Source organism: Ursus americanus, chromosome 2 (genome assembly GCF_024610735.1).
Source record: "Ursus americanus isolate L20-20 chromosome 2, mUrsAme1.1.p, whole genome shotgun sequence".
In the NCBI taxonomy this organism is placed as follows: Eukaryota; Metazoa; Chordata; class Mammalia; order Carnivora; family Ursidae; genus Ursus; species Ursus americanus.
This window is the reverse complement of record NC_142128.1, coordinates 16037581-16065143: the sequence shown is the minus strand read 5'-3', so window position 1 is coordinate 16065143 and position 27563 is coordinate 16037581. Positions and strand designations below refer to the sequence as shown.

The following is a 27563-nucleotide window of genomic DNA, read 5'->3' as shown; positions in this document are numbered from 1 at the left end:
TTTTTGTGTATAACAGCCCCTCCCAACTCCCTCCTCTCCTCTGTAAAAGAGCTTTCCTGTCCTTTGTTTTTGGGATTTGCCTCTAGTTTTGCCATAGTTTGTAAGTCTCAAATTGCAATTTCTACTATTCGTGAATAAACCCAGTTTTGCTGGTAAAATAACTAACAGTTTTGGGGCACCTGGGTGGCGCCGTTGTTAAGCGTCTGCCTTCAGCTCAGGGCGTGATCCCGGCGTTATGGGATCGAGCCCCACATCAGGCTCCTCCGCTGGGAGCCTGCTTCTTCCTCTCCCACTCCCCCTGCTTGTGTTCCCTCTCTCGCTGGCTGGCTGTCTCTCTGTCAAATAAATAAATAAAATCTTAAAAAAAAACCCCAAAAAACTAACAGTTTCGTCTTGAAGGTTAACATGTGAAATTATGATCCTGTGTCTTTGAAAACAGATTTATAAGTGAGTAGACATGATGGAATGTAAGGATATATCACGGAGTGAGGCATTATTTACCAATCCCTCTGTTGTTGGGTATTTAAGCTGTCCTTGATTTTCAGTATAAAAACAATGCCAAAAAAATAATAAAAATAAAAATAAAAACAGTGCCACGGTGAACAAGCTTGTACATACGTTTTTGACTGTACTTTTCGACTATTTCTTAGAATAAATTTCTGGAAGTGAAAATTCCTGGACAAAGGGTTTGAGGCTTTAAAACAAATTTTTTTATTATATTCGATTAGCCAACATATAGAATATCATTAGTTTTTAATGTAGTGTTCAACGATTCATTAGTTTTTTTTTTTTTAAAGCAAAATAATATTTAAAAAGCATGGGGTTTCTCTGTACCTGAATTGTCCTTTCTGATGGCTACGAAAGGAGAACAGCACTGGCTGAAGGGTACTCCTCATTTCCTTGGGCAGGAAGGAAGGACATTTTGCAGTGTGCTTTCAGGGAGAAACAGTGTGACTTCCCACATGTGCTTGTCTGTATTAATGTTTTGACACACGGTCCAGGAGGCAGGCCCTAAGTCTATTCAGCTTGCTTTTCATAATGCTTGGCCAACCCTAGAAGCAGGTGGGCAAAAAAAGAACACCTTTGGGACAATGATCTTCATGGTTTGGGCGAGGGATCTGGGTGGGAAGGGAGCACAGGCTGTTCGTAGCCTCAAGAAGGTCAAGCAGGCCTTGCTGGCTGAGCCTCCACCCTCTTCCTCTGAATGGCTAACAGACTTCTGTCACTGACTTCTCCTTTTCTGTCCTTCCTGTCTTTGGTGGCTTCCTTGAAGTGGCTCAGTGGTGCATGAAGCCCCAAGGTTCCTGCTCTCTCCCGCTATGACTCACAGAGTCCTTCTGTTACCAGGTACACCAGGGACTTGGAGGGGGGCCCTCAGGGGGAGGAGGAGGGTATCTTTTGAGTCTAAGTAGAGAGAGAGGGCACAGAATATCTAGGAGTTAGCCTGGAGGAAGACAAAGGGGATTTGGGGAAGGCTAAGGGATTCAAGAGCAAGTAGAGAGTAGAACCAGACCAAGATGGCATGCCCAAAGAAGATTGGATGAATAATTAAATTCATAGACTTATGCAGTGGGATTTGGCTGGCCCCTTCACTTTACAGATTAGGAAACTGAGGCCCCAGAGAGGTGGAATGATATGCCCAAGGGTGCACAACGCTTGTTGGATTCTGAGTGCTTCTTCTTGGATTCCATCTTATCACCTTCACTTGGCCCAGCGTTCTATTTTCCAAGGATCCAGGTGTAAATGTTAGTTGAATGACTGACCAAAATGATTCAAGTTTGTTTCCTTTTATGCCTGTACTTTGTGAGAATGAACCACAGAAGGGGAAAAAAAAAGCACTTGAGAATTGCATAGGAAGGAAATTGCCTAATTAAGAGTCTTTAGGAACTTAATTGTTGGGCAGACCAGCAGGATGGCAGGGTAGGGTGGAGTTCAGAGACCGGCTGACTGCACCCCCACATTGGTGGTCCTTAGGTCAGGAATCAGCAAACCAAGGCTGGTGGGCATCTGGGGAGGCTTCCTCCCACCTGTCTTTGTAGGTCTCAGATGAGCATTTATTTATTTTAATTTTTAATTTTTTTAAAAAGTAGGCTCCACGCCCAACATTGAGCTCAACGTGGGGCTTGAACTCAGGACCCTGAGATCAAGACCTGAGCTGAGATCAAGAGTCTGTTGCTCATCCCACTGAACCACTCAGGTGCCCCTCAAATGAGCATTTAGAATCGCTTCATGATAGGGAATACTATCCTTGAATCCCAGTGAAATGATCTTCTCTTCCCCAGAGAATTCCATTTGTCTCATTAATACATTAAAAAAAAAAGATTTTATTAAGCAATCTCTACGCACAATGTAGGGCTCGAATCCACAAACCCGAGATCAAGAGTCACTGGCTCTACTGACTGAGCCATTATTATATTTTGTATATCCTTATTGAAAAATTTGTGGAAATGCATTTTCTCTCTTGTTTTAGAAGTACCTGCCAATATACTCTATTTGCCTCTTGGACCAGAAAACCTAAAATATTATCTGGCCCTTTAGAGAAAAAGTGTCAGGCTAACAGAGCCAGACCTGGGAGGTAGACATCTCCATGCTGGGTTGGGGTGAATTTCAGCAGGTAGATTTATGGCACAGGAAGGCGAGCTGCTTTATCCCCGCCTGGCCCTCACCGCTTCTCCTTCCTCTAGCCTTGGTCTTATTATGTGATGGGTTCAACCTGGAGACTGAAAAAGCAGCGATCTTCCAAGAGAATGCAAGGAGCTTTGGGCACAGCGTGGTCCAGCTTGAGGGATCCGGGTAAGGACTGCAGGTGGACGTCTCTGTCTTACCCTTTTGCTCTTTAAAATGTATACGCCTGAAAAAAAAAATCACAATTTCCTTGATTTTTTTTTCTTGATTTATTTTTTTGGATTGGTAATACAGTTACAGAGTTCTCAATCCAAAAGATTGAGCGCAATAGTAACAAGTCTCAGCACATACTCCTTTCCCCCATTCCCTACTCAGGAGGGTCCCTGGTAAATGGTTTCCTGTGGGTTCTTCCAGAGAAGAACTAGGCTGCGTGTTGCCCAGTTTCCTAACCTCCATCCCACACACAATTTGTAACGCGTTATACTCAAACTGCAGTCTGCTTCCTATTTTTGTAAAGAAATTTTATTGACACAACCCTCATCCCAACTCGCCATTCATTGTTTATGGCTGCTTTGGAGTTAAAATAATGGTAGAATCAAGAGGCTTCAAAAGAGAGTATATGGCCTGCAAAGCCTAAAATATTTACCTATATGAAATAATAGTTATGGAAATAATATTACCTTTCCAGAAAAAATGTCCTGTCCTCTGCTCTATACCGAACTTTGTATTTTTTTTCTTTTCTTTTTTTTTTTTTAAAGATTTTTTAAATTTATTTGACAGAGATAGAGACAGCCAGCGAGAGAGGGAACACAAGCAGGGGAGTGGGAGAGGAAGAAGCAGACTCATAGCAGAGGAACCCGATGTGGGGCTCGATCCCATCACGCCTGGATCACGCCCCGAGCCGAAGGCAGACGCTTAGCCGCTGTGCCACCCAGGCGCCCCTGTATTTTTTTTTTCTTAATAGAGTTTCGTGATTTTACCAGATAAAGGCCTTACTCATTTTTTTTTAAAGATTTATTTATTTGAGAGAGAGAGAGAGAAAGAGAGAGCATGGTGGAGGGACAAAGAGAGAGGGAGAGAGAATCTCAAACAGACTTTGTGTGGAGTGCAGAGCCCTACACGGGGCTCAATCTCATGACCCTGAGATCAGGGTCTGAGCTGAAACCAAGAGTCGGATGCTTCACTGACTGCACCATCCAGGCGCCCCATTTTTTAAAAAGATTTATTTATCTTACTCTTTCTTTTTTATGCTTGCATCATATTCTATTATTTTGACATATTGTAATTTACATCGATATTACATTTAAATCTCTTCTTAACAGACATTAGATTGTTTCCAAACTTTTGTGATGTGAAAAATGCTGTCATTTTGCACATGCGCAAGTATGTTTGGAAGTAAATTCCCAGAATTAGGATTCCTGGATCAAAGGGTACATATTGCATGTGTGATGCGAATAGGTTTTTTCCAGATTACCCTTCATGGAGGTGGCAACAATTTACACTCACACCAGAAATTTATGGAAACACCTATTTCCCCACCCATTTGCCAACCCAGTGTGTTTTCAAACTTACTGATATCCGCAAATTGAATAGGTGAGATATGGTATCTCAATTTAGTTTTAAATTGCACTTATTTTTAAATGAGAGATGTATTCACTTTTCTGTGAACACCTTTTTCTTATCTGTTGCCCATTTTTCTATTGTTTTTTTTTTTTTCCTTATTGGTTTGTAGGAGCTCTAAGTATATTGAGGAAAGTAGTCTGTGGCACGAGTTGCTAATCTCTCTCTGCCCAGTTTATTGTTTGTCCTTTGACTTTGCTTGTACAGAAATTTTTAAATTTAAATTCAATTAGTCAACATATAGTACTTCATTAGTTTCAGAGGTAGAGTTCAGTAATTCATCAGTTGCATATAATACCCAGTGCTCATCACATCCCATGCCCTCCTTAATGCCCGTCACTCAGTTACCCCATCCCCCCACCCCCTCACCTCCAGCAATCCCCAGTTTGTTTCCTAGAGTTACGAGTCTCTCATGGTTCGTCTCCCTCTCTTAGTTCTTCCCATTCAGTTTTCCCTCCCTTCTTAATGATCCTCTGCACTATTTCTTATATTCCACATATGAGTGAAACTGTATGATAATTGTCTGATTGGCTTATTTTGCTCAGCATAATACCCACCAGTTCCGTCCACATTGATGTAAATGGTAAGAGTTCATCCTTTTTGATGGTTGAGTAATATTCCATTGTAGATATATACCACATCTTCTTTATCCATTCATCTGTCACTGGACATCTGGGCTCCCTCAGTTTGGCTATTGTGGACATTACTGCTATGAACATTGGGGTTCAGGTACCCCTTCAGATCACTGTGTTTTTATCTTGGGGTAAATACCTAGTAGTGCAATTGCTGGGTCCTAGGGTAGCTCTATTTTTAACATCTATTTTTAACTCCGCACTGTTTTCCAGAGTGGTTGTACCAGCTTGCATTCCCACCAACAGTGTAAGAGGGCTCCCTTTTCTCCGCATCCTTACTAGCATTTATTGTTTCCTGACTTGTTCATGTTAGCCATTCTGACTGGTGTGAGGTGGTATCTCATTGTGTTTTTTTTTTTTTAAAGATTTTTTATTTATTTATTCGACAGAGATAGAGACAGCCAGCGAGAGAGGGAACACAAGCAGGGGGAGTGGGAGAGGAAGAAGCAGGCTCATAGCGGAAGAGCCTGATGTGGGGCTCGATTCCGTAACGCCGGGATCACGCCCTGAGCCGAAGGCAGACGCTTAACCGCTGTGCCACCCAGGCGCCCCTCATTGTGGTTTTGATTTATATTTTCCTGATGGCTCGTGATGTGGAGTGTTTGTTCATGTGTCTGTTGGCCATGTGCACATACAGAAAAAATTGAAAAGGTTTTAATCTAAATTCCAGGTGGTTAAGATACAGTGTTGTATTAGTTTCAGGTGCACCATGTGGTGGCCCAACACTTCCATAATCACCCAGTGCTCATCACAAGTGCCCTCCTTAATCCCCATCACCTATTTAATCCATCACCCCACCCCTCTCCCTTCTAGTCACCATCAGTTTGCTCTCTGTAGTTGAGTCTGTTTCTTGGTTTGCCTCTCTCTCTCTCTTTTTTTTTTTTGGTCCCTTTGCTTGTTGGCTTGGTTTCTTAAATTCCACATATGAGTGAAATTATATGGTATTTGTCTTTCTCTGATTTATTTTGCTTAGCGTAATACTCTCTAGCTCATCCATGTCGTTGCAAATGGAAAGATTTCATTCTCTCTTATGGTCGAATAATATTCCCATTGTGTATATATGTATATACCATACCTTCTATTTTTTTAAAAGTTTTATTTGTAAGTAATCTCTACACCCAACATGGGGCTCAACCTCCCAACCCCAAGATCAAGAGTCACATGCTCCACTGACTGAGCCAGTCATGCACCCCAATATACCACATCTTCTTTATCCATTCATCAATGAATGGACATATAGGCTCTTTCCATAATTTGGCAATTGTAGATAATGCGGGTATAAACTTTGAGGTACATGTAGCCCTTTGAATTAGTATTTTTATATTTTTTGGGTAAATACCCAGTAACGCAATTGCTGGATTGTAGGGTAGTTCTATTTTTAACTTTTTGAGGAAACTCCATGCGTTTTCCAGAGTGGCTGCACCAGTCTGCATTCCCACCAATAGTGCAAGAGGGTTCCCCTCTCTCCATATCCTTTCAACACCTGTTGTTTCTTGTGTTTTTTGATTTTAGCCATGATGCAGGTGTAAGATGATATCTCATTGTGGTTTTGATTTGCATTTCCCTGATATCACATACAGAAATTTATTGAAAAGGACTGTGGTCTATAGTTGAATTTATTAATTTTTTAAAAAATTTAATTCTAGGGGCACCTGGGTGACTCAGTCGTTAAGCATCTGCCTTCAGCTCAGTGTGTGATCCCGGGGTCCTGGGATCGAGCCCCGCATCAGACTCCTCCACTGGGAGCCTGCTTCTTCCTCTCCCACTCCCCCTGCTTGTGTTCTCTCTCTTGCTGGCTGTCTCTCTCTGTCAAATAAATAAATAAAATCTTTTAAAAAATTTAATTCTAGTATAGTTAACATATGGTGTTTTATTAGTTTCAGGTGTACAATATAAGATTCGACAACTTTTAAATGACTTCTTGGTTTTGTGTCATTCTTAGAGAGGCCCTTCCCCTTTCAAGATTTAAAAATTTCCTGTTTTTTTCTTTGCTAAGTCTTCCTCCTATTTCTGGGAACTGGGAAATACATGTGAGGGTTGGCTCTCCTCACTTTCTTCTGGGTGTCCAAACTTCCATGGTCTCCTTCTCTCCCCACATGTCAGAGTTTTCTCTTATCCCTGTGGTGACATTTTCCTACCTCACCGCCCCCCAGGTTTGTGGTTGGAGCCCCCCAGGAGATAAAGGCGGCCAACCAAACAGGTGGCCTCTACCAGTGTGACTACAGCACGGGCAAGTGTGAGCCCATCCACCTGCAGCGTGAGTCACTGCCCCTCCCTGGGACCCAGGGCTAGGTTTCCACCTGTACATACACCTGCCAGGTGTTCCAGGCATTCCTTTTATTGGGGGTGTGTTGTTGGGGGCCCCGGTGTTCAGCTGCCTAGCTTCTGTGCTGTATACGGACTCTACCTCAGACATCCTCAGGTACCCCCTTCATTCCTTTCCTAGGACTTGGGGTCCTCCTTGACCTGTCAGGTCTCCATGTCTCCCAGGCCAAAGTGACCTCTGTTCACCTTCACAGAGCCCCTTTTACTGCCTGAAGGTGACCATATGTATATGTCTCCTCAGTCCCCCTGGAGGCGGTGAACATGTCTCTGGGCCTGTCTCTGGCATTTGCCACCAAACCTTTCCGACTGCTGGTGAGTTGTCCTGGGTCATGGGAGTGTCCTGAGGGATGGAGTCAGGGGCCCATGGCTGCTTGGTCTGTGGTCTGTGGAGGGTGGAGGTGCTGGGGGGGAAAGGACAGGAGGCAGGAACAACCCCTCCCATCTGCAACCTTCCCCAGGCCTGTGGCCCCACTGTGCACCAAACTTGTAAGGAGAACACCTATGTGAATGGCTTATGCTTCCTGTTTGGACCCAACCTACGGCAGCAGCCCCAGAGTTTCCCAGAGAAGATCAGAGGTAGGTGGCTTTTGTCACAGAATACAGATGGCCAGTGTGAGCGTAAGGTCAGGACTGGGATGGGGGCTGTTTCCAGCCTGAGTGGTAACTTAGAAGTCTAGGTGCAGAAGCCGGAAGGAACTGGGCTCCGATAGAGATGGTGGGGGGAGAGGCAAGGATCTTGAACTTTAAGAAAAGTCCTGATATATCCACTCATCTTTGTGAGATGATGTCCCCCCCCATCATCCTTAGAGTAAGTGCCTGAGTCTCCTGATCAAAGCCCTTGAGGCTCTCGCAACCTTTCTACTTCAGCCATTGTGTTCCAGGCACTCTGGCTGCCTTTCTTCTCCAAGAATGACACAAAGCTATCCCTGCCTCAGGGCCTTTACACTTACTCTTCCTTCAGCCTGGAAAGCTCTTCCCTCAGATCTTAGCTGACCACCCATTATTGTCATCTCAGCTCAAATGTTACCTCTTCAAAGAGGCCTTTCCTTCGTGGCTCTTCTAATCATTTCCACCATTGCTTCCTACCACATTATTATACTTCACCTTCTTCATATCTGTATATACATATTTTACTTGTTTCTTTTCTGTGCTTTCTTCTAGAATGTAGGCTTCATGATAGCAGGGATACTGCTTCCCTAGCTCATTGCTCTATGCTCTTATATCTATTGCTGCGTAACAAATTGCCCCTAAACTTAGCAGCTAAAAACAATAAACGTTCATTATATTGTAGTTCTTATGAATCAGGAATCTGGGCATGGCTTGGCTGGTTGCCTCTGTCTCAGGGTTTTTCATGAAATTGAAGTTAATTTGTTAAACCGGAGCTGTGGTGTCATCTAAAGGCTTGACTGGGGGAAGAAGATCCACTTGCAAGCTCATTTACAAGATTGTTGGACTGAGGGCCACCGTTTTCACAGGCTGTTGGCTGGAGGTTTCTCTCAGTTGCTTGTCACATGAAGTTCCCTAAAGAGCAGCTCACAAATGCTCCCCCGAGGGCAGCTGACTTCCCTCAGAGTGAGTAAACAAGGGAGTAGGAGAGCAAGAGAGAGAGAGAAAACACCCAAGAAAGACCATCAGTCTTTTCATAATCTAATCTCAGAAGTAATAGTACATTGCTTCTGCCATCTTATGTTCCTTTGAAGTGAGTCAAAAAGTCCATCCCACTCAAGAGAAGGTGACTATGCGAGGGTGTTATTTCCAGGAGATGAGAACCTTGTGCACCATCTTGGTGGCTGCCTACCACACCCTTGCTCCCCAAACATTTGTTGATTGAAAGAGAGTGAGTGAGTGAGTGAGTGAGTGACTGAATCTTTTTTTCAAGCTGCTTTCTGCCACTTATTTCAACTGCTTGGCCATCCTTTTCCTTGTCTTCAAGTTGGTTCTGTCACCAAGGGCAGATATGTCTTCCTTTCATAGTTATTTTTTCCCCCCTCAAGCTCTGCTCCTTTGTACTTTACTCTCAACAGATAACCTTCCTTCCTTCTTCACAAAGAAAATCAAGGTTGCCAGGGATGAACTCCTTCTCCCTGTTCAAATTTTGCAATGGTACCACCCTTGGCAGTGTCTCCCTGGTTTTAGAGGGAGACCTGACCATCCGCCTTTCCATGAATCACTCTTCTATCTGGGCTTTTGGGGCTTTATCACATCACCAACTCGAAGCCCACATCCTCAATCATTCATTCTCTCCAGGAGCTTAAATTTCTCCCCCTCCTTTGAACGTAAACATACTCACATTTACCCATATCTTAAAAACAATCAACCACCAATATTGATAGCAATGAAAATAACCTTTCCTCTCCCTGGTCTCCTCTACATCTGCTATTTCTCCTTTCCTTCACAACCAAACTTTTTGACAGAGTTCTCTCCTCTTGTTTCCACTTCCTCCACATCACCATTCTTCACCCCCTGACATCTGGCTTCTGTCTCACCATCATATAAATCTTCCTCTTGCAAATGGCATCTGTGACTCCCTAAATGCCAATCTCTATTCTGTCCTCATGTTTACTGACTTTTCTGATGTGACCTAGAGATCATCTCTTCCTTCCCTAAACACCTTGGCTCCAGATTTCTCCCTTCCCCTCTCCTCCCTTCTTCTCCTCTTCCCCTCCCTTCCACTCCCCCTCCCCTCCCTTCTTCTTGCTTCTTCCGCTGCCAAGGGCTTCTGCTAAACTTCATCTCCAGGCCATCTTCCTCTGCCTCTTCGCATGTGTAGGGGTACCAGGTTACAGCTTCTATTCTTGTCCATGTGTTCTTCCTGCCCAATTGCATTCACTTCTGTGGCTTCAGCTCTTACATTTCTCTCTTCAGTCCTCACTCTCAGGATTCCATACTTTTCTTTTCTCTTTTTTCTTTTTAGATTTTAGTTATTCATTTGACAGAGACAGCCAGTGAGAGAGGGGACATAAGCAGGGGGAGTGGGAGAGGGAGAAGCAGGCTCCCAGAGGAGCAGGGAGCCCGATGCAGGGCTTGATCCCAAAACCCTGGGATCACGCCCCAAGCCGAAGGCAGACGCTTAACGACTGAGCCACCCAGGTGCCCCCATACTTTTCTTTTTCTTTTTTTAAGATTTTATTTATTTATTTGACACAGAGAGACAGCCAGCGAGAGAGGGAACACAAGCAGGGGAGTGGGAGAGGAAGAAGCAGGCTCCCAGCAGAGGAGCCTGATGTGGGGCTTGATCCCAGGACCCCGGGATCACACCCTGAGCCGAAGGCAGATACTAACGACTGAGCCACCCAGGCGCCCCTATACTTTTCTTTTTAAAAATCATTTTCAGTTCTTTAAAAATGATTCAAAATTCAAGCAGCACTTAAGCACATAACACTTCTCTCTCTTGGTTCCCCCAGCCTACTGTTTTCTTCCTGGGATTCAACCACTGTTAGCAGTTTCTTGTGTCTTATGGAGATATTCTATATTCACAAACAGAAACATATCTATAGTCTTCACTTTGTGCCACAAATGGTAGCATGTTGTACACACTTGATTATTTTTCATTGAACATATCTTTGAGATTTTCAACAATTTTTCTGGTTAATTTTCTTTGTATATTTTCCATATAAATGTTAGAATCTGCTTAACTATTTTTAAAAAGCCAATCATTTTTTTGGGTAATTTTATTTTTTTCAAAGATCATACAGTAAAATTAGCCTTTTTTCTTTTAGTGTACAGTTCCCTGAATTTTAAGGTATGTATAGATTTTCATAAAAAAAAGCATGAACATGGGGTACATGGCTGGGTCAGTCGGTAGAGCATGTGACGCTTGATCTCCGGGTTGTGGGTTCCAGCCCCATGCTGGTTGTAGAGATTACTTAAAAAAAAATCATTTTTTATAAAGATTTTATTTATTTATCCCAGGGGGAGCAGCAGGCAGAGGGAGAAGCAGACTCCCCACTGAGCAAGAAGGCGGATGCAGGACTCCATCCCAGGCCCCTGGGATCATGACCCAAGCTAAAGGCAGACACTTAACTGACTGAGCCACCCAGGCGTCCCTAAAAATAAAATCTTAAAAAAAACCCCACAAACCCAACATGAATAGAATACAAGAGTTCTGTTACTCCCCTAAAAAATCCTTCACGCTATCTCTTTCTCTCTTTTTTAAAAATTTGATTTATTTATTTGACACAGAGAGAAAGAGAGCCCAAGCAGGGGGAGCAGCAGGCAGAAGGTGAGGGAGAAGCAGGCTCCCCACTGAGCAGGGAGCCCAACGCAGGGCTCGATCCCAGGACCCTGGGATCATGACCCGAGCAGAAGGCAGACACTAACTTACTGAGCCACCCAGGGCCCCTCATGCTATATCTCTTTATAGTTAGTTGCCTTTTCTCTCTCCATCCCAGTCCTTGGCACTCACTAATTTGTTCCCCACCACTATATAGTTTGTCTTTTCAAGAAAGCTACATAAATGGAATTATAAGCTTTTGAGATTGGCTTCTTTCACTAGCATAATGTATTTGCAATTCATCCATGTCGTTGTGTCTATCAGTAGTTCTTTCCTTTTTTATTCCCAAATAATATTCCATTGCATAGATTTACCCCAGTCCCAGTCACAAGTTCATCTGTTCACACATGGAAAGATGTTTGGGTGGTTTCCAATGTTTGGCAATCATGAATAGAGTGGCTAGAAACTTTTCATTGCTACAGTAATCTTTCTAAACACAAAAAAGATCACCTTGTCTCCTTTTCTAAGAAAACTTCAGTGGCTTTCCACTGCCTAAGGGATAAAATAGAACTTCTTTTTTGGGATAGAGAGGCCCTTCCCAACTCTCCTCTGCTTAATGACATAAGCTTATCTCTATTCGCATCACACAGATTTATCTTAGTAGTGCCATTTCCATCCCTCAATTCTGCAGAATTCTTTTCTGTTCATTTCCTTTGTATCAGTCAGGGTTTTGACTGGAATAGATGGTACACTCCAGTTAGAATAATCGGAGAAGGGTGTATTTACAAAGGGACTAATTTTAAAGGTTTGAGAGAGTCTTAGGGAACTACAGTGGATGATCCAGGAACCCAGGGCAAGCAGCAGCAGAGCTGTTACCACTCCTAGGCTGATTGGACAAGGAGAGGGAGAAGTAACCAGAATTCAGAAGGAGAGAGAGTTGTCTGGAGTGTGCTTCCTTGAAGGAACAGTGCTCTTCCATTGAGGGACACAGCTGGCCCAAAGCAAACTTCCGGGGGTGGGGGGGGGGAGTAAGGGGAGAATACTCTGATCTCACTCTTCACTCCCTCCAATCTTCTGTTGAGGCTCGTAATTGGGCAAATCCAAGTAGAAATCAGAGGGCGAAGGAGCCCAAAATGCATGTGGTCCATGTGGTCTGACTTCCTGGGGTGCAGAGCAGATTGGAGGAGGGTAAAAAGTGGATTTAGGGCTGGGGACAGAAGGGAGGAGGACATCCAGCCTATCGTTATATGTGCTATTCCTTTTTTTCCTGTAATTTATTTCTCCCTTTGTATTTCTGGCAAATTATTTCTCATTTTCAGAATTAGCTCTGATATCATCATTTTTCCTGACTTCCTCGGGCAGAATTAGTCCAAGTTTTCTATACTTCATGCATCTTTCAAATCGTATTAAACGATATTCAAGTTTATTAAACAAATTTTAGAAAGTATTATAAAATGTTTAACTTTCCTCAGCCTCAAGATTGATTTTGCTCCCAAATTTTGCATATAATTGAGATTTTAAATATGCTAACACCTGCTGGACTGATTCCACTCTAGATTCTCAGGCATCGGTTTCTTCCTGCAAACTTTTCTTTGCTTCTCCTAACATTTCTTGTATTTATTCTTGTGAATGGCTAATGAAAACATCACCAATTTGATAAAGTATCGTTAAGCAGTAGTCATCTATCTGCAAGCATGATGTCCTTACAAGCATCTTCTAAATTTTGTAGTTGTTTCTTTTTTACTTCTATTTCTTCCTTCAGCTATGTGATTCTACTTGTATTCCAGGAACGTTCGTTGATCTTTTGTTGATCTTCAAAAGTAGCAACAGTATTTTCTGGCAGATGCTTTCTTCCTGGTGGCTGTGATCTTGGGATTGTGTCCATGTTTTTATTAAACTTGGAACATGGGTTCCTATTGTTTACCTTTTATTTTCACTGCTTAGCAGAGAGCTGACGTGCAAACAATGAACCCCAGTCTCTAGTACTTAATTAGTTCACGCTCTTTCTCTTGTTCCCCAAGAGTGCCCTCGGCAAGACAGTGATATTGCCTTCTTGATTGATGGTTCTGGTAGCATCAACCCCATTGACTTTCAGCGGATGAAGGAGTTTGTCTCAACTGTGATGGATCGATTCAAGAACTCCAAAACCTTGGTGAGGGCATATGGGTAGATTAGGAAATGGCTCATATAAGGCTGGCAAATACGTGGCAACCAGGCCGCCACGTTCCCCTTTTACTCCTATTGCAGACATTGCCAAATTGCCAGTTGATCATGGTTTTCTTTTTCTTCTTTCTTTCTTTCTTTTTTTTTTTTTTTTAGGGTAGGTAGATTTTTTTTTTTTAAGATTTTATTTATTTATTTGACAGAGAGAGAGACAGCCAGCGAGAGAGGGAACACAAGCAGGGGGAGTGGGAGAGGAAGAAGCAGGCTCCCAGCCGAGCAGGGAGCCTGATGCGGGGCTCGATCCCAGGACCCTGGGATCACGCCCTTAGCCGAAGTCAGATGCTTAACGACTGAGCCACCCAGGTGCCCCTGATCATGGTTTTCTTTCCTGATTCTCTTTCTTGCTCTGTCTGGATGCAGCCTCAGCTTCTTCCAGCCCTCTGTAAAGCAGGCAGCTCTGACTAATTGATAAGGGTTGGTATGGGAGATAACACTCACATATCATCTCTGGCTGAGTTCTAGTACTTAGAAGTGGGAGCTGATGGCAGATCTCTGTCCTGGTGAGGCAGAAGGATGGGGGACAGTGTAGAATCTGGAGGGGTTTGGAGGCTGGAATGTTTCAAGATTTAGGTAGGGCTTCCTGGGAGATGGGTAAGTGTGAGGAGGGTCACCTTCTCCAATGTAATGCCAGATGCCTCTTCCCAGTTTTCTTTGATGCAGTTCTCTGAAGAGTTCCAGACCCATTTCACCTTCAATAAGTTCAAGGAAAACCCTAAGCCACAACTTCTGGTGAATCCAATAAGACAGCTGTACGGGAGGACACACACTGCCACAGGAATCCTCAAAGTCGTGTAAGCTCTTTGCTTAGGATGGAAGGAGGAGGTGAAAATTTTTTTTACTGGGATTCAAATAATGAAGGGGGTTGTTCGGAGAGGAATGGGGTAAAGGATATGTGTAAAGGTGGAGGAGGGACTCTGGATGGCACAGTCATGAAATACAAGTTGTGAGTAAAGGTAGGAGTGAAGGGGAGATTAGAGGAGGCTATGGAGATCATTTGAGGTCAGGTCACTTAAGGCAACTGAAAAGCGAGTGGGGATCCACTGAATGTTTTAAGCGGTGAAGAGATGTCATCATATCTTGTTTTGGAAGGTCACTCTGATGTGTGTGTGTGTGTGTGTGTGTGTGTGTGTGTGTAGAGGTGAGGGTGGGGGTTGGGATAAAAGTTCAGGAAGATGAGCTAGAGAGCTGTTGCGTCAAACCAGGAAAGGTTTCCGAGGGCCCAATTATGCTTAAACATTTGTTTTCACTTAAAAGGAATAATGCTAAGGTAAAGAAAAAAAATCAATCTGTGCAAAAGTATATAAAGGCAGTGAAGATTTCCTGTCCTTCCACTCTTCTCCCTTCTCTTGCTGCCTTTCCAGGTCTTGGGGCAGCCGCGTCTCAGTGTTCATTCCAGGGGAGCCCAAACCCCTCTGAGCTGCATCTGTGTCTGTGATTGCTGACACGCCCTCCCTAGCATTCAGAGTATGTCTGTCTATTCACATTTGACTTTTCTTTCCTCTTCCCTGGACAGAAGAGAACTGTTTCACAGCAGCAGTGGAGCCCGGGAGAATGCCCTTAAGATCCTAGTTGTCATCACAGATGGAGAAAAGTTTGACGATCCCTTGGATTACAAGGATGTCATCCCTGAAGCAGACAGAGAGGGGATCATTCGCTATGTCATTGGGGTAGGAAATGTGGCTCTCTGGCCTGGTGCTTCTGTGGAACTGGTGCTTCTGTGGAAGTTTTCTTCTTTTCTTTTCTTTTCTTTTCTTTTCTTTTCTTTTCTTTTCTTTTCTTTTCTTTTCTCTTCTTTTTTCTTTTCTCTTCTCTTCTCTTCTCTTCTCTTCTCTTCTCTTCTCTTCTCTTTTCTTTATTTCTCTTCTCTTCTCTTCTCTTCTCTTCTCTTCTCTTCTCTTCTCTTCTCTTCTCTTCTCTTCTGTGAAGGGTTTCTGTTTGGATATACCCTTCCTTCAGTTTGAAAAATCCCTAAAACCAAGGTGGGCCAAGGGGCACTGCTAGCCCATATGGGCCTGTATCAGTTAACGACTGTTACAATGTTGCTGTGTCACAGATTATCTTAGAATTCAGTCTTTAAAAAAATAAATGAGTCTGTAGTTCAGCTGGGCAATTTTTCTGGTTTTGACCGGCTCCCTCTTACATCTGTATCCATTTGGAGGTTGGTTAGCAGCTCTGCCGATCTTGGCTGAGCTCTCTCCGTTTCTGAGGGTTGCCACTTAGGTCTGTTTGCTGGACTGGCATGGCTGGAACAACTGGGGTATCTTGGTTCTACTGCTCCCTGTGTTATCCTCCCGTGGGCTAGCCTGGGCATGTCCTCACGGTGAAGGCAGAGGAACAAAAGAGCAAATGGAAATGTGGCAAGCGCTTTTTGAAGCCTCTGTCTGCATCATGTATGATAATATCCATTAGCCAATGGATATTAGCACGACTCATGGCTGCACCTGGAGATAAGTAGGGCAGATTACTCTCCCATGAGTAAGGGGGTACAGCAAAGTTTTGGGGGCAAAGGCTTGGATATAGGAAGGGGTAAAGAGTTGGGATCATCAGTATAATCAAACTACCACAGTACCTCGTATGACATAGAAAAAGGTATCATCATCGGTGGATGGCTTGGCAAGTAGGGAACCGCTTCATAGAGAGGAAGACTCCTTATACTCTGGGGAGAGGTCAGCTCCACACCAGGAGGCATGGCACAGCAAAGGGACCAAAGGCTGGATTTCAGTTCCTAATTACTCCCTTGACAGAATGCCCCATGCAGTGCATAACCCGTTTTACTATACTAGGTGGCCCTGTCCCAGGGGCCTTCTGGTGCATTCCCTCACTTGACAGATACTGTTTCAGATTCTTTTCCTGCAGAATTTTCTTTGCTGGATGAGACTGCTAACCCCCGATGGTGTCTGATTTGGCCTCTATTCCTTGGTAACAGGTGGGAGAAGCTTTCAACAATCTAAAACATCGTGAAGAGCTTAATACCATTGCATCCAAGCCTCCTCGTGATCACGTGTTTCGGGTGAATAACTTTGAAGCTCTGAAGACCATTCAAAACCAGCTTCAGGAAAAGATCTTTGCAATTGAGGGTAAGCTGAGGTTTCACATTCCTGCAGCAGCCCCAGGGCCAGCCTCTTACCCTCCAACAGGCATTTCCCCTCTAGAAACTAGAACCTCCTAACCCTTGGTATCCTGACTCTTAGGATTAATTCAACTCTCTCTCCACTTCCTCTAGTTCCTAGCAACTCTGGCCTCACTTGGTCATTTCCTTTGAAATCAAAGGGTCTCGACTTTATCTTTACTTTGCAAGCCTTGGCTATAGGCTGGAAAATTGGAGGGTAGGGGAGCCAAAACTCACACAGTCTTTTTCCAAGAATTTGGATATGTTGCCAACATGTGTCTGTTTGATTCCCTGTATCTCCAGTGTCTAGAATAGTGCCTGGTACACAGAAGGTGCTCAATAAATATTTAATGATTAAAAGCATTTAAAAAACTGGGGGAAGGTTCATATGCAATCTGGATTTATGGTTTGTCTTAAAAAGTTGGAAGATTAGACCGCATTCCCATGCAGCAAAAACCAGTTGGAGCCAAAGAGCCACCATCTCTTTTAAAGGGGTATATAGCTTTCTAATTCAGCCCAGCTGCCATCTGAGCCTCCTTTTGCCTGGTCACCGTAGCATTTGAGTTCCCTCTCTTCTGCTTTCTTTCATGTAGGAGGAGGTACTCAGTCAGGAGGTACCAGCTCCTTTGAGCATGAGATGTCTCAGGAAGGCTTCAGTGCTGCCATCACCTCTGTAAGTGGCCCTTCATTAAATTGGGATTGGGCAAGAGGAAGGGGAAGAGGTGCAAGGGCTTGGGGGCTTTTATCTGCAATGAGTACTTGTTGGGAGGCACTTCTTTGATGGGGAACAGTGGTCCCTTTTCTTTTCCTTGTCAATCCTGTTTTTTTTTTGTTGTTGTTGAGATACACCGGATATATATGATATGATATTAGCCTCAGGTATACAACATAATGATCTGATATATGCATAGATTGTGAAATGATCACTACAATAAGTCTAATTAATATTCACCACTACATAGGTTACAAAAATTTTTTCTTGTGATGAAAACTCTAAGGTTTATTTCCTTTTTTGAAAATTCAAAAAAATTTAAAAATTATTTATTTAAATTCAGTTTAGTTAACATATACTGTATGATTTGTTTCAGGGGTAGAATTTAATGATTCATTAGTTGTATATAACACCCAGTGCTGATTACATCAAGTGCCCTCCTTAATGCCCATCACTCAATTACCCCTTCCCCCCCACCTCCCCTCCAGTAACCCTCAGTTTGTTTCCGTAAGTTCAGCGTCTCTTATGGTTTGCCTCAATCTCTATTTTCACCTTATTTTATTTTCCCTTCCCTCCTTATCTACCCCTGGTTCATCTGTTTTGTTTCTTAAATGCCACATGTGAGTGAAATCATATAGTAATTGTCTTTCTCTAACTTATTTCACTTAGCATAATACCCTCTGGTTCCATCCACGTCATCGCAAATGGTAAAATTTCATTCTTTTTGATGGCTGAGTAATATTCCATTGTATATGTATACACCACATCTTCTGTATCCATTCATCTGTCGATGGACATCTGGGCTCTTTCCATACTTTGGCTATCATGGACATTGCTGCTATGAACATTGGGGTGCAGGTACCCCTTCGAATCATGATGTTTGTATCCTTTGGGTAAATACCCAGTAGTGCAATTGCTGGGTTATAGGGTAGCTCTATTTTTAACTTTTTGAGGAACCTCCATACTGTTTTCCAGAGTGGCCGCACCAGTTTGCATTCCCACCCACAGTGTAAGAGGGTTTCCATTCTCCACATCCTCACCAACATCTGTTGTTTCCTGAGTTGTTCATTTTAGCCATTCTGACTGGTGTGAGGTGGTATCTCGCTGTGGTTTTGATTCGGGGATGTACTGTATGGTGATTTGTATTTCCCTGATGCCAAGTGATATGGAGCCCTTTTTCATGTTCTGTTGGCGATCTGGATGTCTTCTTTGAAAAAGTGTCTATTCATGTCTTCTGTCAATTTCTTGATTGGATTTCTTGTTTTTTGGGTGTTGAGTTTGATAAGTCCTTTATAGATCTTGGATACTAGCCCTTTATTTGATAAGACATTTGCAAATATCTTCTCCCATTCCATAGGTTGCCTTTTAGTTTTGTTGATTGCTTCCTTTGCTATGCAAAAGCTTTTCATTTCGATGAGGTCCTGATAGTTCATCTTTGCTTTTGTTTTTCTTGCCTTTGGATACATGTCTAACAGGAAGTTGCTGTGGCTGAGGTCAAAGAGGTTGCTGCCTGTGTTCTCCTCTAGGATTTTGACGGATTCCTGTTTCACATTGAGGTCTTTCATCATTTCGAGTTTATTTTTGTGTATAGTATAAGAAAGTGGTTCAGTTTCATCCTTCTACATGTTGCTATCCAGTTTTCCCAATACCATTTGTTGACGAGACTGTCTATTTCCATTGGATATTCTTTCCTGCTTTGTCAAAGATTAGTTGAGTGTAGAGTTGAGGGTCCATTTCTGGGTTCTCTATTCTTTTTTTTAAAAAAATTATGTTATGTTAGTCACCATACAGTACATCATTAGTTTTTGATGTAATGTTCCATGATTTATTGTTTGTGTATAACACCCGGTGCTCCATGCAATACGTGCCCTCCTTAATACCCATCACTGGGCTAGCCCATCTGCCACACCCTCCCCTCTAAAACCCTCAGTTTGTTTCCCGGAGTCCATAGTCTCTCATGGTTCATCTCCCCCTCTGTGTCCCCCCCTTCATTTTTCCTTTCCTTCTCCTAATGTCCTCTCTGCTATTCCTTATGTTCCACAAATAAGTGAAACCATATGATAATTGTGTTTCTCTGCTTAACTTATTTCACTTAGCATAATCTCCTTCAGTTCCATCCATGTTGATGCAAATGTTGAGTAATCATTCTTTCTGATGGCTGAGTAATATTCCATTGTATATATGAACCACATCTTCTTTATCCATTTGTCTGTTGAAGGGCATCTCGGCTCCTTCCACAGTTTGGCTATTGTGGACATTACTGCTATGAACATTGGGGTGCATGTGGCCCTTCTTTTCACTACATCTGTATCTTTGGGGTAAAAACCCAGTAGTGCAATTGCTGGGTCATAGGGTAGCTCTATTTTTAACTTTTTGAGGACCCTCCATACTGTTTTCCAGAGTGGCTGTACCAGCTTGCATTCCCACCAACAGTGTAAGAGGGCTCCCCTTTCTCCACAACCTCTCCAACATTTGTTGTTTCTTGCCTTGTCTATTTTTGCCATTCTAACTGGTGTAAGGTGGTATCTCAATGTATTTTTATTTTTTATTCTTTAAATTATTTTTAAAGATTTTATTTATTTATTTGAGAGAGAATGAGAGAGAGAGAGAGCACAAGAGAGGGGAGGGCCAGAGGGAGAAGCAGACTCCCCGTTGAGCAAGGAGCCCTATGCTAGACTCGATCCCAGCACCCTGGGATCATGACCTGAGCTGAAGGCAGATGCTTAACTGACTGAGCAACCCAGGCGCCCTCTTTCTCTGTTCTTTTCAGTTTCCTTATTTTCCATCACTTTATCTTCTATATCACTGAGTTGCTCTTCTGCCTCATTCATTCTCATTTTTATAGTCTCCATTTGGGACTGCTTCTTGGTAATAAGATTTATTTTCTTCACAACTTTCAAATATACATTATAGTTTTATTAACTATACTCACTGTGCTTTATATTACATCCCTGCATTTATTTATTTAATAACTGGAAATTTGTACCATCATTTGACTATCATCACCCATTTTACCTACCCTCCCAACCCATTGCCTTTTGCGACCACAAATCTGTTCTCTGCATCTATATAATTCAGTTTTGTTTTGTTTTTAGAGTCCACATATAAGTGAGATCATACTCTATTTGTCTCTCTCCGACTTATTTTGCTTAGCATAATCCCTTCAAAGTCAGTCCATACATGTTGTCACAAATGGCAGGATTTTCTTCTTTTTTATGACAGAATACTATTCCATTGCATCATGTATCACATTTTCTTTATTCATGCATTGATGGGCACTTAGATTTTTTCCATAGCTTGGCTATTTTTTTTAAAAATTATTTTTTCAAGATTTTATTTTGAAGAAGAGAGCAAGAGTGAGTGAGTGTGAGTGGGGGGAGGGGCAGAGCCAGAGGGAGAGAATCTCAAGCGGACTCCATGCCGAGCGTGGAGCCCAACATGGGGCTCAATCCCATAAACTCAAGACCATGACCTGAGCTGAAATCAAGAGTTGGACGCCCAACCGACTGAGCCACCCAGGTGCCCCTATGTCTTGGCTATTATAAATGATGCTTCATGGACTTGGGGGTGCAGATAGTTTTTGAGTTAGTGTTTTCATTTCCTTTGGATAAATACTCAGAAGTAGGATTGCTGGATCATCTGGTAGTTCTATTTTTACATTTTTGAGGAACCTCTGTTCTGTTTCCCACAGTGGCTGCACCAAAGTGCTTTGGCTCTTTGGGGTCTTTTGTGGTTCCGTACAAATTTTAGGATTGTTTGTTCTATTTCTGTGAAAAAAGCTACTGGAATTTGGACAAGGATTGCACGGAAGTTGCAGGTTGCTCAATCTTGTTCTACCCTGTTTCCCAGAATGGCGTCTTGCTAGGTGCTGTGGGGAGCTTTGACTGGGCTGGTGGAGCCTTTCTTCACGTGTCAAAGGATAAATTCACCTTCATCAACACAACCAGGATAGATTCAGACATGAACGATGCTTACTTGGGTAAGTGGAAAGGGCAGGGTAACTTCAAGAAGGGGTCAGGATATGGCATAACTCAATTAGCATATATTATCATTGGATCTTTTTTGGGCCCTCGGAATAACTTTAAAGACAGAAATTTCAAAATTTCAATTTAATTATGTTAACGAAGGGGAATAGAGTGAAAGATCCAGTTATCCCTACTGAGCCTGAGGCTCCTACATTGCCCCTACTCAAGGGATGGGTCTCTCAGAGGAGGCAAGGTCTGTGAAGTAAAGCACTTACCTTCTCAGATCACCATCTCCAGGTTATGCTGCTGAAGTCATCTTGAGGAGCAGGGTACAAAACCTGGTTCTTGGGGCGCCTCGATATCAGCACATTGGCCTGGTGGTAATGTTCAGAGAGAATGCTGGTACCTGGGAGGCCACCTCGGTCATCAAGGGCAGCCAGGTAAGGGCAGAGCACGTGGAGCACAAATGTGCAAACAGAGGTGCCCCGGGGGCTGACATTCCCGGATGGGCTCATCAGGTGCCGTGTGTGTCAGTTTGTAAAGGAGCTTTCAGACGGCTTTGAGCTGGAAAGTCACAGGAATAAGCTTTGCATTTGAGAATGTTGTGTCCTCACTTTTCCTTTTTAAAAAGACAGAGAGTGTGGGGCGCCTGGGTGGCTCAGTCGTTAAGCGTCTGCCTTTGGCTCAGATCATGATCCCAGGGTCCTGGGATCGAGCCCTGCGTCGGCCTCCCTGCTCCGCTGGGAGCCTGCTTCTTCCTCTCCCACTCCTCCTGCTTGTGTCCCCTTTTTTGCTGGCTGTCTCTTTCTCTGTCAAATAAATAAATAAAATCTTTAAAAAAATAAAAAGATAAAAAGACAGAGAGTGTGAGTGGGTGGGGGGGCAGGGGCAGAGGGAGAGAGAGAATATTAAGCAGGCTCCATGCATGGAGCCCGACGCAGGGCTTGATCGCATGACCCTGAGATCATGACCTGAGCTGATATCAAGTGTTCGACGCTTAACTGGCTGAGCCACCCAGGGGCCCCTCACTTTTCTTTCTTTTTTTTTTTTTAATGATTTTTTATTATATTATGTTAGTCATCATACAGTACATCCCCGGTTTCCGATGTAAGGCTCGATGATTCATTAGTTGTGTATAACACCCAGTGCACCATGCAATACGTGCCCTCCTTACTACCCATCACCAGTCTATCCCATTCCCCCACCCCCTTCCCCTCTGAAGCCCTCAGTTTGTTTCTCATAGTCCATAGTCTCTCATGTTTCATTCCCCCTTCTGATTACCCCCCCTCTTTCTTTATGCCTTTCTTCCCCTACCGATCTTCCTAGTTCTTATGTTCCATAGATGAGAGAAATCATATGATAGTTGTCTTTCTCTGCTTGACTTATTTCACTTAGCATTATCTCCTCCAGTGCCGTCCATGTTGTAGCAAATGTTGAGAACTCGTGCTTTCTGATAGCTGAGTAATATTCCATTGTATATATGGACCACACCTTCTTAATCCAGTCATCTGTTGAAGGGCATCTCGGCTCCTTCCACGATTTAGCTATTGTGGACAATGCTGCTATGAACATTGCCCCTCACTTTTCTAACGACAACAAATAATGACACTTGACTTGTGCAGAGCTTTCTATGAGTCTCCCTGCACACAGAGCTGGTATTTCACCAATACAACCAGTATAACCATATTAGTTATTAAAATATTGAAATAATTCCATATCTGCCAATCAGTAGCTGCTTTCCTGAGATGAATGCCCTCTTCCCCCACCTCTGCATTCTGGTCCCTTTCCCAATACTCTTTGAACTTCCCCATGAGCCGGGAACTATGAGGTCAGACAGGGCACCTCAGGGGAGCTTTCACACCTACTCCAGCTAAGCCCCTGGTCGGTGCCTGAGCAGCCCCAGCAGTTCGATTTTTTGAAAATCACCCCTGCAAAAGCAGTGCCGTTGCATCTTATGTGGTATGAGAGGCAGAAATTTCTAGGTCCCATTATCCTTGCAAAGTCCTGAAATAGACCTGCGCTCGTGATGTGTCTGTAGTTCTATGTGCATTCCTTAAATTTTCATCACTGTTCACTTTGGCCAGCAATTCATGCATCATAGGTGGATGAAACCAGTTTCGTCTGATACCTGAACCGCTTGTCATAATTCTTTGCCATTCCTGAAATTTTTCCAATGGCCTTTTCGTAGGTTTTGTCAACACATACTGGCTGTTGATGGCATCAGTTCCTGACACGTACAAGGGGTGGGGTGGGGAGAATGTGTAGAGGAATTCCAGGAAGTCAAGTGTGGATGTGATGCTATGTCTCTATTTTGTGTGCGTGGTCCAGGATCACGTGGAGAAGGCGAGCTAATGAACTCCTTCACCACATACAGGTATTACGCATGCAAATGATAATCAAGGATGATAAATACTTAAACTGGAGCAGTGTGGGTGTTATGAGAGCAAATGGGAGGAGCATCCACTCAAGAGCATTAGGGAAGCTTTCCTGGAGAAAGCGACAGTGAAGGGGGAAGAATAGAGAAGTGAAGAATGGAGAAATAAAGGGCCAAAGAAGGGAGAGAGCAAGAGACAGTTCAGAGTGTGTGTACTGGGGTGCGGGGTGTGTGTGTGGGTGAATACACTGGGAACGAGGGTAAGAAAGAGATTAATCTCAAATCTATCCACTCCCTCCATTTCTACTGAAATCAGCCTGGTCCGGGCCATCATCATCTTTCCCGTGGACTTAGCTGTAGCCTTGCTGGTCTCCCATAGTCTCGTGTTGCCTCCTTCTCTAATCCATAGGGGAAGGGTGAACTTTCTTTTTTTTTTTTTTAAAGATTTTATTTATTTATTTGACAGAGATAGAGACAGCCAGCGAGAGAGGGAACACAAGCAGGGGGAGTGGGAGAGGAAGAAGCAGGCTAATAGTGGAGGAGCCTGATGTGGGGCTCGATCCCAGAATGCCGGGATCACGCCCTGAGCCGAAGGCAGACGCTTAACCGCTGTGCCACCCAGGCGCCCCAAGGATGAACTTTCTAAATGAGAAACTGTTCATATCAATCTGCAGTTTAAAACCCTTTGTTGACTACAGACCAATATTTAATAAAAAATTAAATCTATAAAAAGAATATCTGTAAAAAGGATAATACGTCATGACCAAGTGTGGTTTATCCCAGGAATACAAGGCTTGTTCAACAGTGTTGAGAAATGGACAAGCTGATTCCAAAGTTCACATGGAAATTCAAGGGACACAGAATAGCCAAAATAATCTTGAAAAGGAAGAATTTCCAATTTCAAAACTTAGTACCAATCTACAGTAATTAAGATGGTGTGGTGCCAGCAAACAGATCAATGGAATAGAACTGAGAGTCCAGAAATAAACCTTACATCTACAATCGATCAATTTTTGACGAAGGTACCAAGTTCATTTAATGGGGAAAAATAATCTTTCAGCAAATGGTTCTGGGCCAACTGGATATCCCCTACCTCACAATATACAAAAATTAACTCAAAATAGATAAAAAACCTAAATGTAAGCAATAAAGCTATAAACCTCTCAGAAGGAATCAGGTTAATTTTTGTAACCTTAGATTTGGCAGGGATTTTTTTCTACTTTTCTGGATTTTTTAAAAACTTAAAATCAATTAATTAACATAGAGCATATTATTAGTCTCAGGGGTAGAATTTAGTGATTCATCAGTTGCATATAACACCCAGTGCTCATTACATCAAGTGCCCTCCTTAATGCCCATCACCCAGTTACCATCCCTCCCCAACCTCCCTGCCAGCAACCCTCAATTTGTTTCCTCAAGTTCAGCGTCTCTTATGGTTTGCCTCCCCCTCTATTTTCATCTTATTTTATTTTTCCCTTCCTTCCCTATGTTCATCTGGTTGGTTTCTTAAATTCCACATAGGAGTGAAATCATATGGTGTCTGTCTTTCTCTGACTTATTTTGCTTAGCATAATACCTTCTAGTTCCATCCATGTTGTTGCATAGGACAAGATTTCACTCTTTTTGATGGCTGAGTAATATTCCAGTGTGTGTGTGTGTGTGTGTGTGTGTGTGTACATATACATATATCACATCTTCTTTATCCATTTGTTTGTCGCTAGACATCTGGGCTCTTTCCATATTTCAGCTATCGTGGACATCGCTGCTATAAACATTGGGGTGCATGTGCCCCTTCAGATCACTGTGTTTGTATCCTTTGGATAAATACCTAGAGGTGGGTGGGGGGACGGGGTAACTGGGTGATGGGCATTAAGGAGGGCACTAGATGTAATGAGCACTGGGTGTTATATGCAACTGATGAATCACTAAATTCTACCCTGAAACTAATAATACACTATATGTTAACTAAATTGAATTTAAATTAAAAAATTTTAAAAAGAAGAAAGAAGGAAAAAAAAGAAAAAAAGAATTAAAAAGAAGTACCATTTACAATAGCACCAAAGATGATGAAATACTTAGATATAAATTTTACAAAACGTGTATGATTTCTGTATGCTGAAAGCTACAAAAACACCAATGAGAGAAATCAAAGCCCTAAATAAATTGAGAGATATACAGTGTTCATGGACTGGAAGACTCAGTATTATTAAGATATCAATTCTCCCCAGGCTGATCTATATATTCAACATAATCCCAATCAAAATCCTAGACGTTTATTTTATAGAATTGACAAGTTGATTCTAAGATTTATATGGAAAATCAAAGAAAGCCACATATCCAACCATTTGAAAAAGAAGTTAAGCAAATACCATTAGGTATTTAGTGGACAATTCATACACCACGGATTTTAGACTAACTGTAAAGTTATAGTAATCAGGACAGTGTGGCATCGGCAAAAGACATGAAGAACAGTGGAACAGAATAGGTCTGGAACAGACTGACACACACATAGTCAATTGATTTTAAATAAAGGCACAAAGACATTTCAATGGAGACTTCAATGGAACAATTAGACATCCATAGTAAAAACAAAACAAAACCTCTACCCATATTTCATATCATATTAAGATTAGTTCAAAGTAGACCATGGAGCTAAGTCTAAAATACAATACTTGTGGAAGAAAACATAGGAGAAAATCTTTGTGACCGTATGTTAGGCAAAGGGTTCTTAGTTATAACACTAAAAGCATGGTCCATAAGGGAAAAACTGATAAATACAACTTCGTCAAAATGAAAAGCTTTTGCTCTATGAAAGACACTGTTAAGAGAATGAACAGACAAGCTACAGATTGGGAGAAAATATTTGCAAATTTTCCTTCTTTTCTAAATTAGGTAGCTGACAAAAACCATGCATCAGAATATATAAACGATTCTCAAAGACTCAACAATAAGAAATCAAACCATCCAATTAAGAAATAAGCTAGATATTTTAACAGACATTTCACCAAAGAAGATGCACAGATGGCAAATAAGTACATGAAGATATCCTCTATGTCATTAATCATTACAGAAAGGCAAATTAAAACCACTATTAGAGGGACGCCTGGGGGCTCAGTCGTTAAGCATCTGCCTTCGGCTCCGGGCGTGATCCCAGGTTCCTGGGATCGAGCCCCGCATCGGGCTCTCTGCTCCGCTGGGGAGCCTGCTTCTTCCTCTCCCACTCCCCCTGCTTGTGTTCCCTCTCTCTCTGTCAAATAGATAAATAAAATCTTTAAAAAAATAAAATAAATCTACTATCAGATACTGCTCCATAGCTATCAGAATTATTAACGTAAGGAAATACACTGGAAATATCAAGTCTTGGCAAGGATGTGCAACAACGAAAACTCTCATACCTTGCTGTCTGAATGAAAAATGGCACGCCTACTTTGGAAACAGTTTGTCAATATCTTATAAAGTTCAATATGCGGTTACCATACCAACAATCCCACTTTTAGGTATTTACTTAGGAGAAACGAAAACAGATATTCACATGAAAACCTGCATGTGAATGTTTCTAGTGGCTGTATTCATAATTGGTAAAAACTAGAAACAATCCAAGTGTCCCTCAGCTGGGGAATGAATAAGTCAACTGTGGTTCATTCATTCAGTGGAATATCAGAAATATTGGGCTAGGCTGGTGATGGGTATGAAGGAGGGCACGTATTGCATGGAGCACTGGGTGTTATACGCAAGTAATGAATCATGGAACTTAACGTCAAAAAC

At 42.6% G+C, this 27563-nt stretch overlaps 1 protein-coding gene and 1 pseudogene across 3 annotated transcripts in view; one reads left to right on the top strand and one right to left on the bottom strand.

Annotated features, from left to right (window-relative positions):
* The first annotated feature begins 1212 nt into the window (after nucleotides 1-1212).
* ITGAM (integrin subunit alpha M) overlaps nucleotides 1213-27563 on the top strand; it is a 39313-nt gene continuing 12962 nt past the window's right edge. For 2 of the 3 annotated variants that reach the window (XM_087868550.1, XM_045786079.2), the window contains exons 1-12: nucleotides 1213-1347; nucleotides 2685-2793; nucleotides 7031-7134; nucleotides 7444-7514; nucleotides 7661-7778; nucleotides 13437-13567; nucleotides 14284-14429; nucleotides 15152-15305; nucleotides 16565-16715; nucleotides 17341-17420; nucleotides 21309-21438; nucleotides 21722-21864. In XM_087868550.1, the coding sequence (XP_087724676.1) occupies nucleotides 1320-1347; nucleotides 2685-2793; nucleotides 7031-7134; nucleotides 7444-7514; nucleotides 7661-7778; nucleotides 13437-13567; nucleotides 14284-14429; nucleotides 15152-15305; nucleotides 16565-16715; nucleotides 17341-17420; nucleotides 21309-21438; nucleotides 21722-21864 (1365 nt within the window). In that variant the 5' untranslated portion in view covers nucleotides 1213-1319. The remainder of the gene's footprint in view (nucleotides 1348-2684; nucleotides 2794-7030; nucleotides 7135-7443; nucleotides 7515-7660; nucleotides 7779-13436; nucleotides 13568-14283; nucleotides 14430-15151; nucleotides 15306-16564; nucleotides 16716-17340; nucleotides 17421-21308; nucleotides 21439-21721; nucleotides 21865-27563) is intronic. The other variant, XM_045786080.2, reaches the window with a different exon arrangement.
* On the bottom strand, nucleotides 12716-13322 carry LOC123784788 (prefoldin subunit 4 pseudogene; annotated as a pseudogene).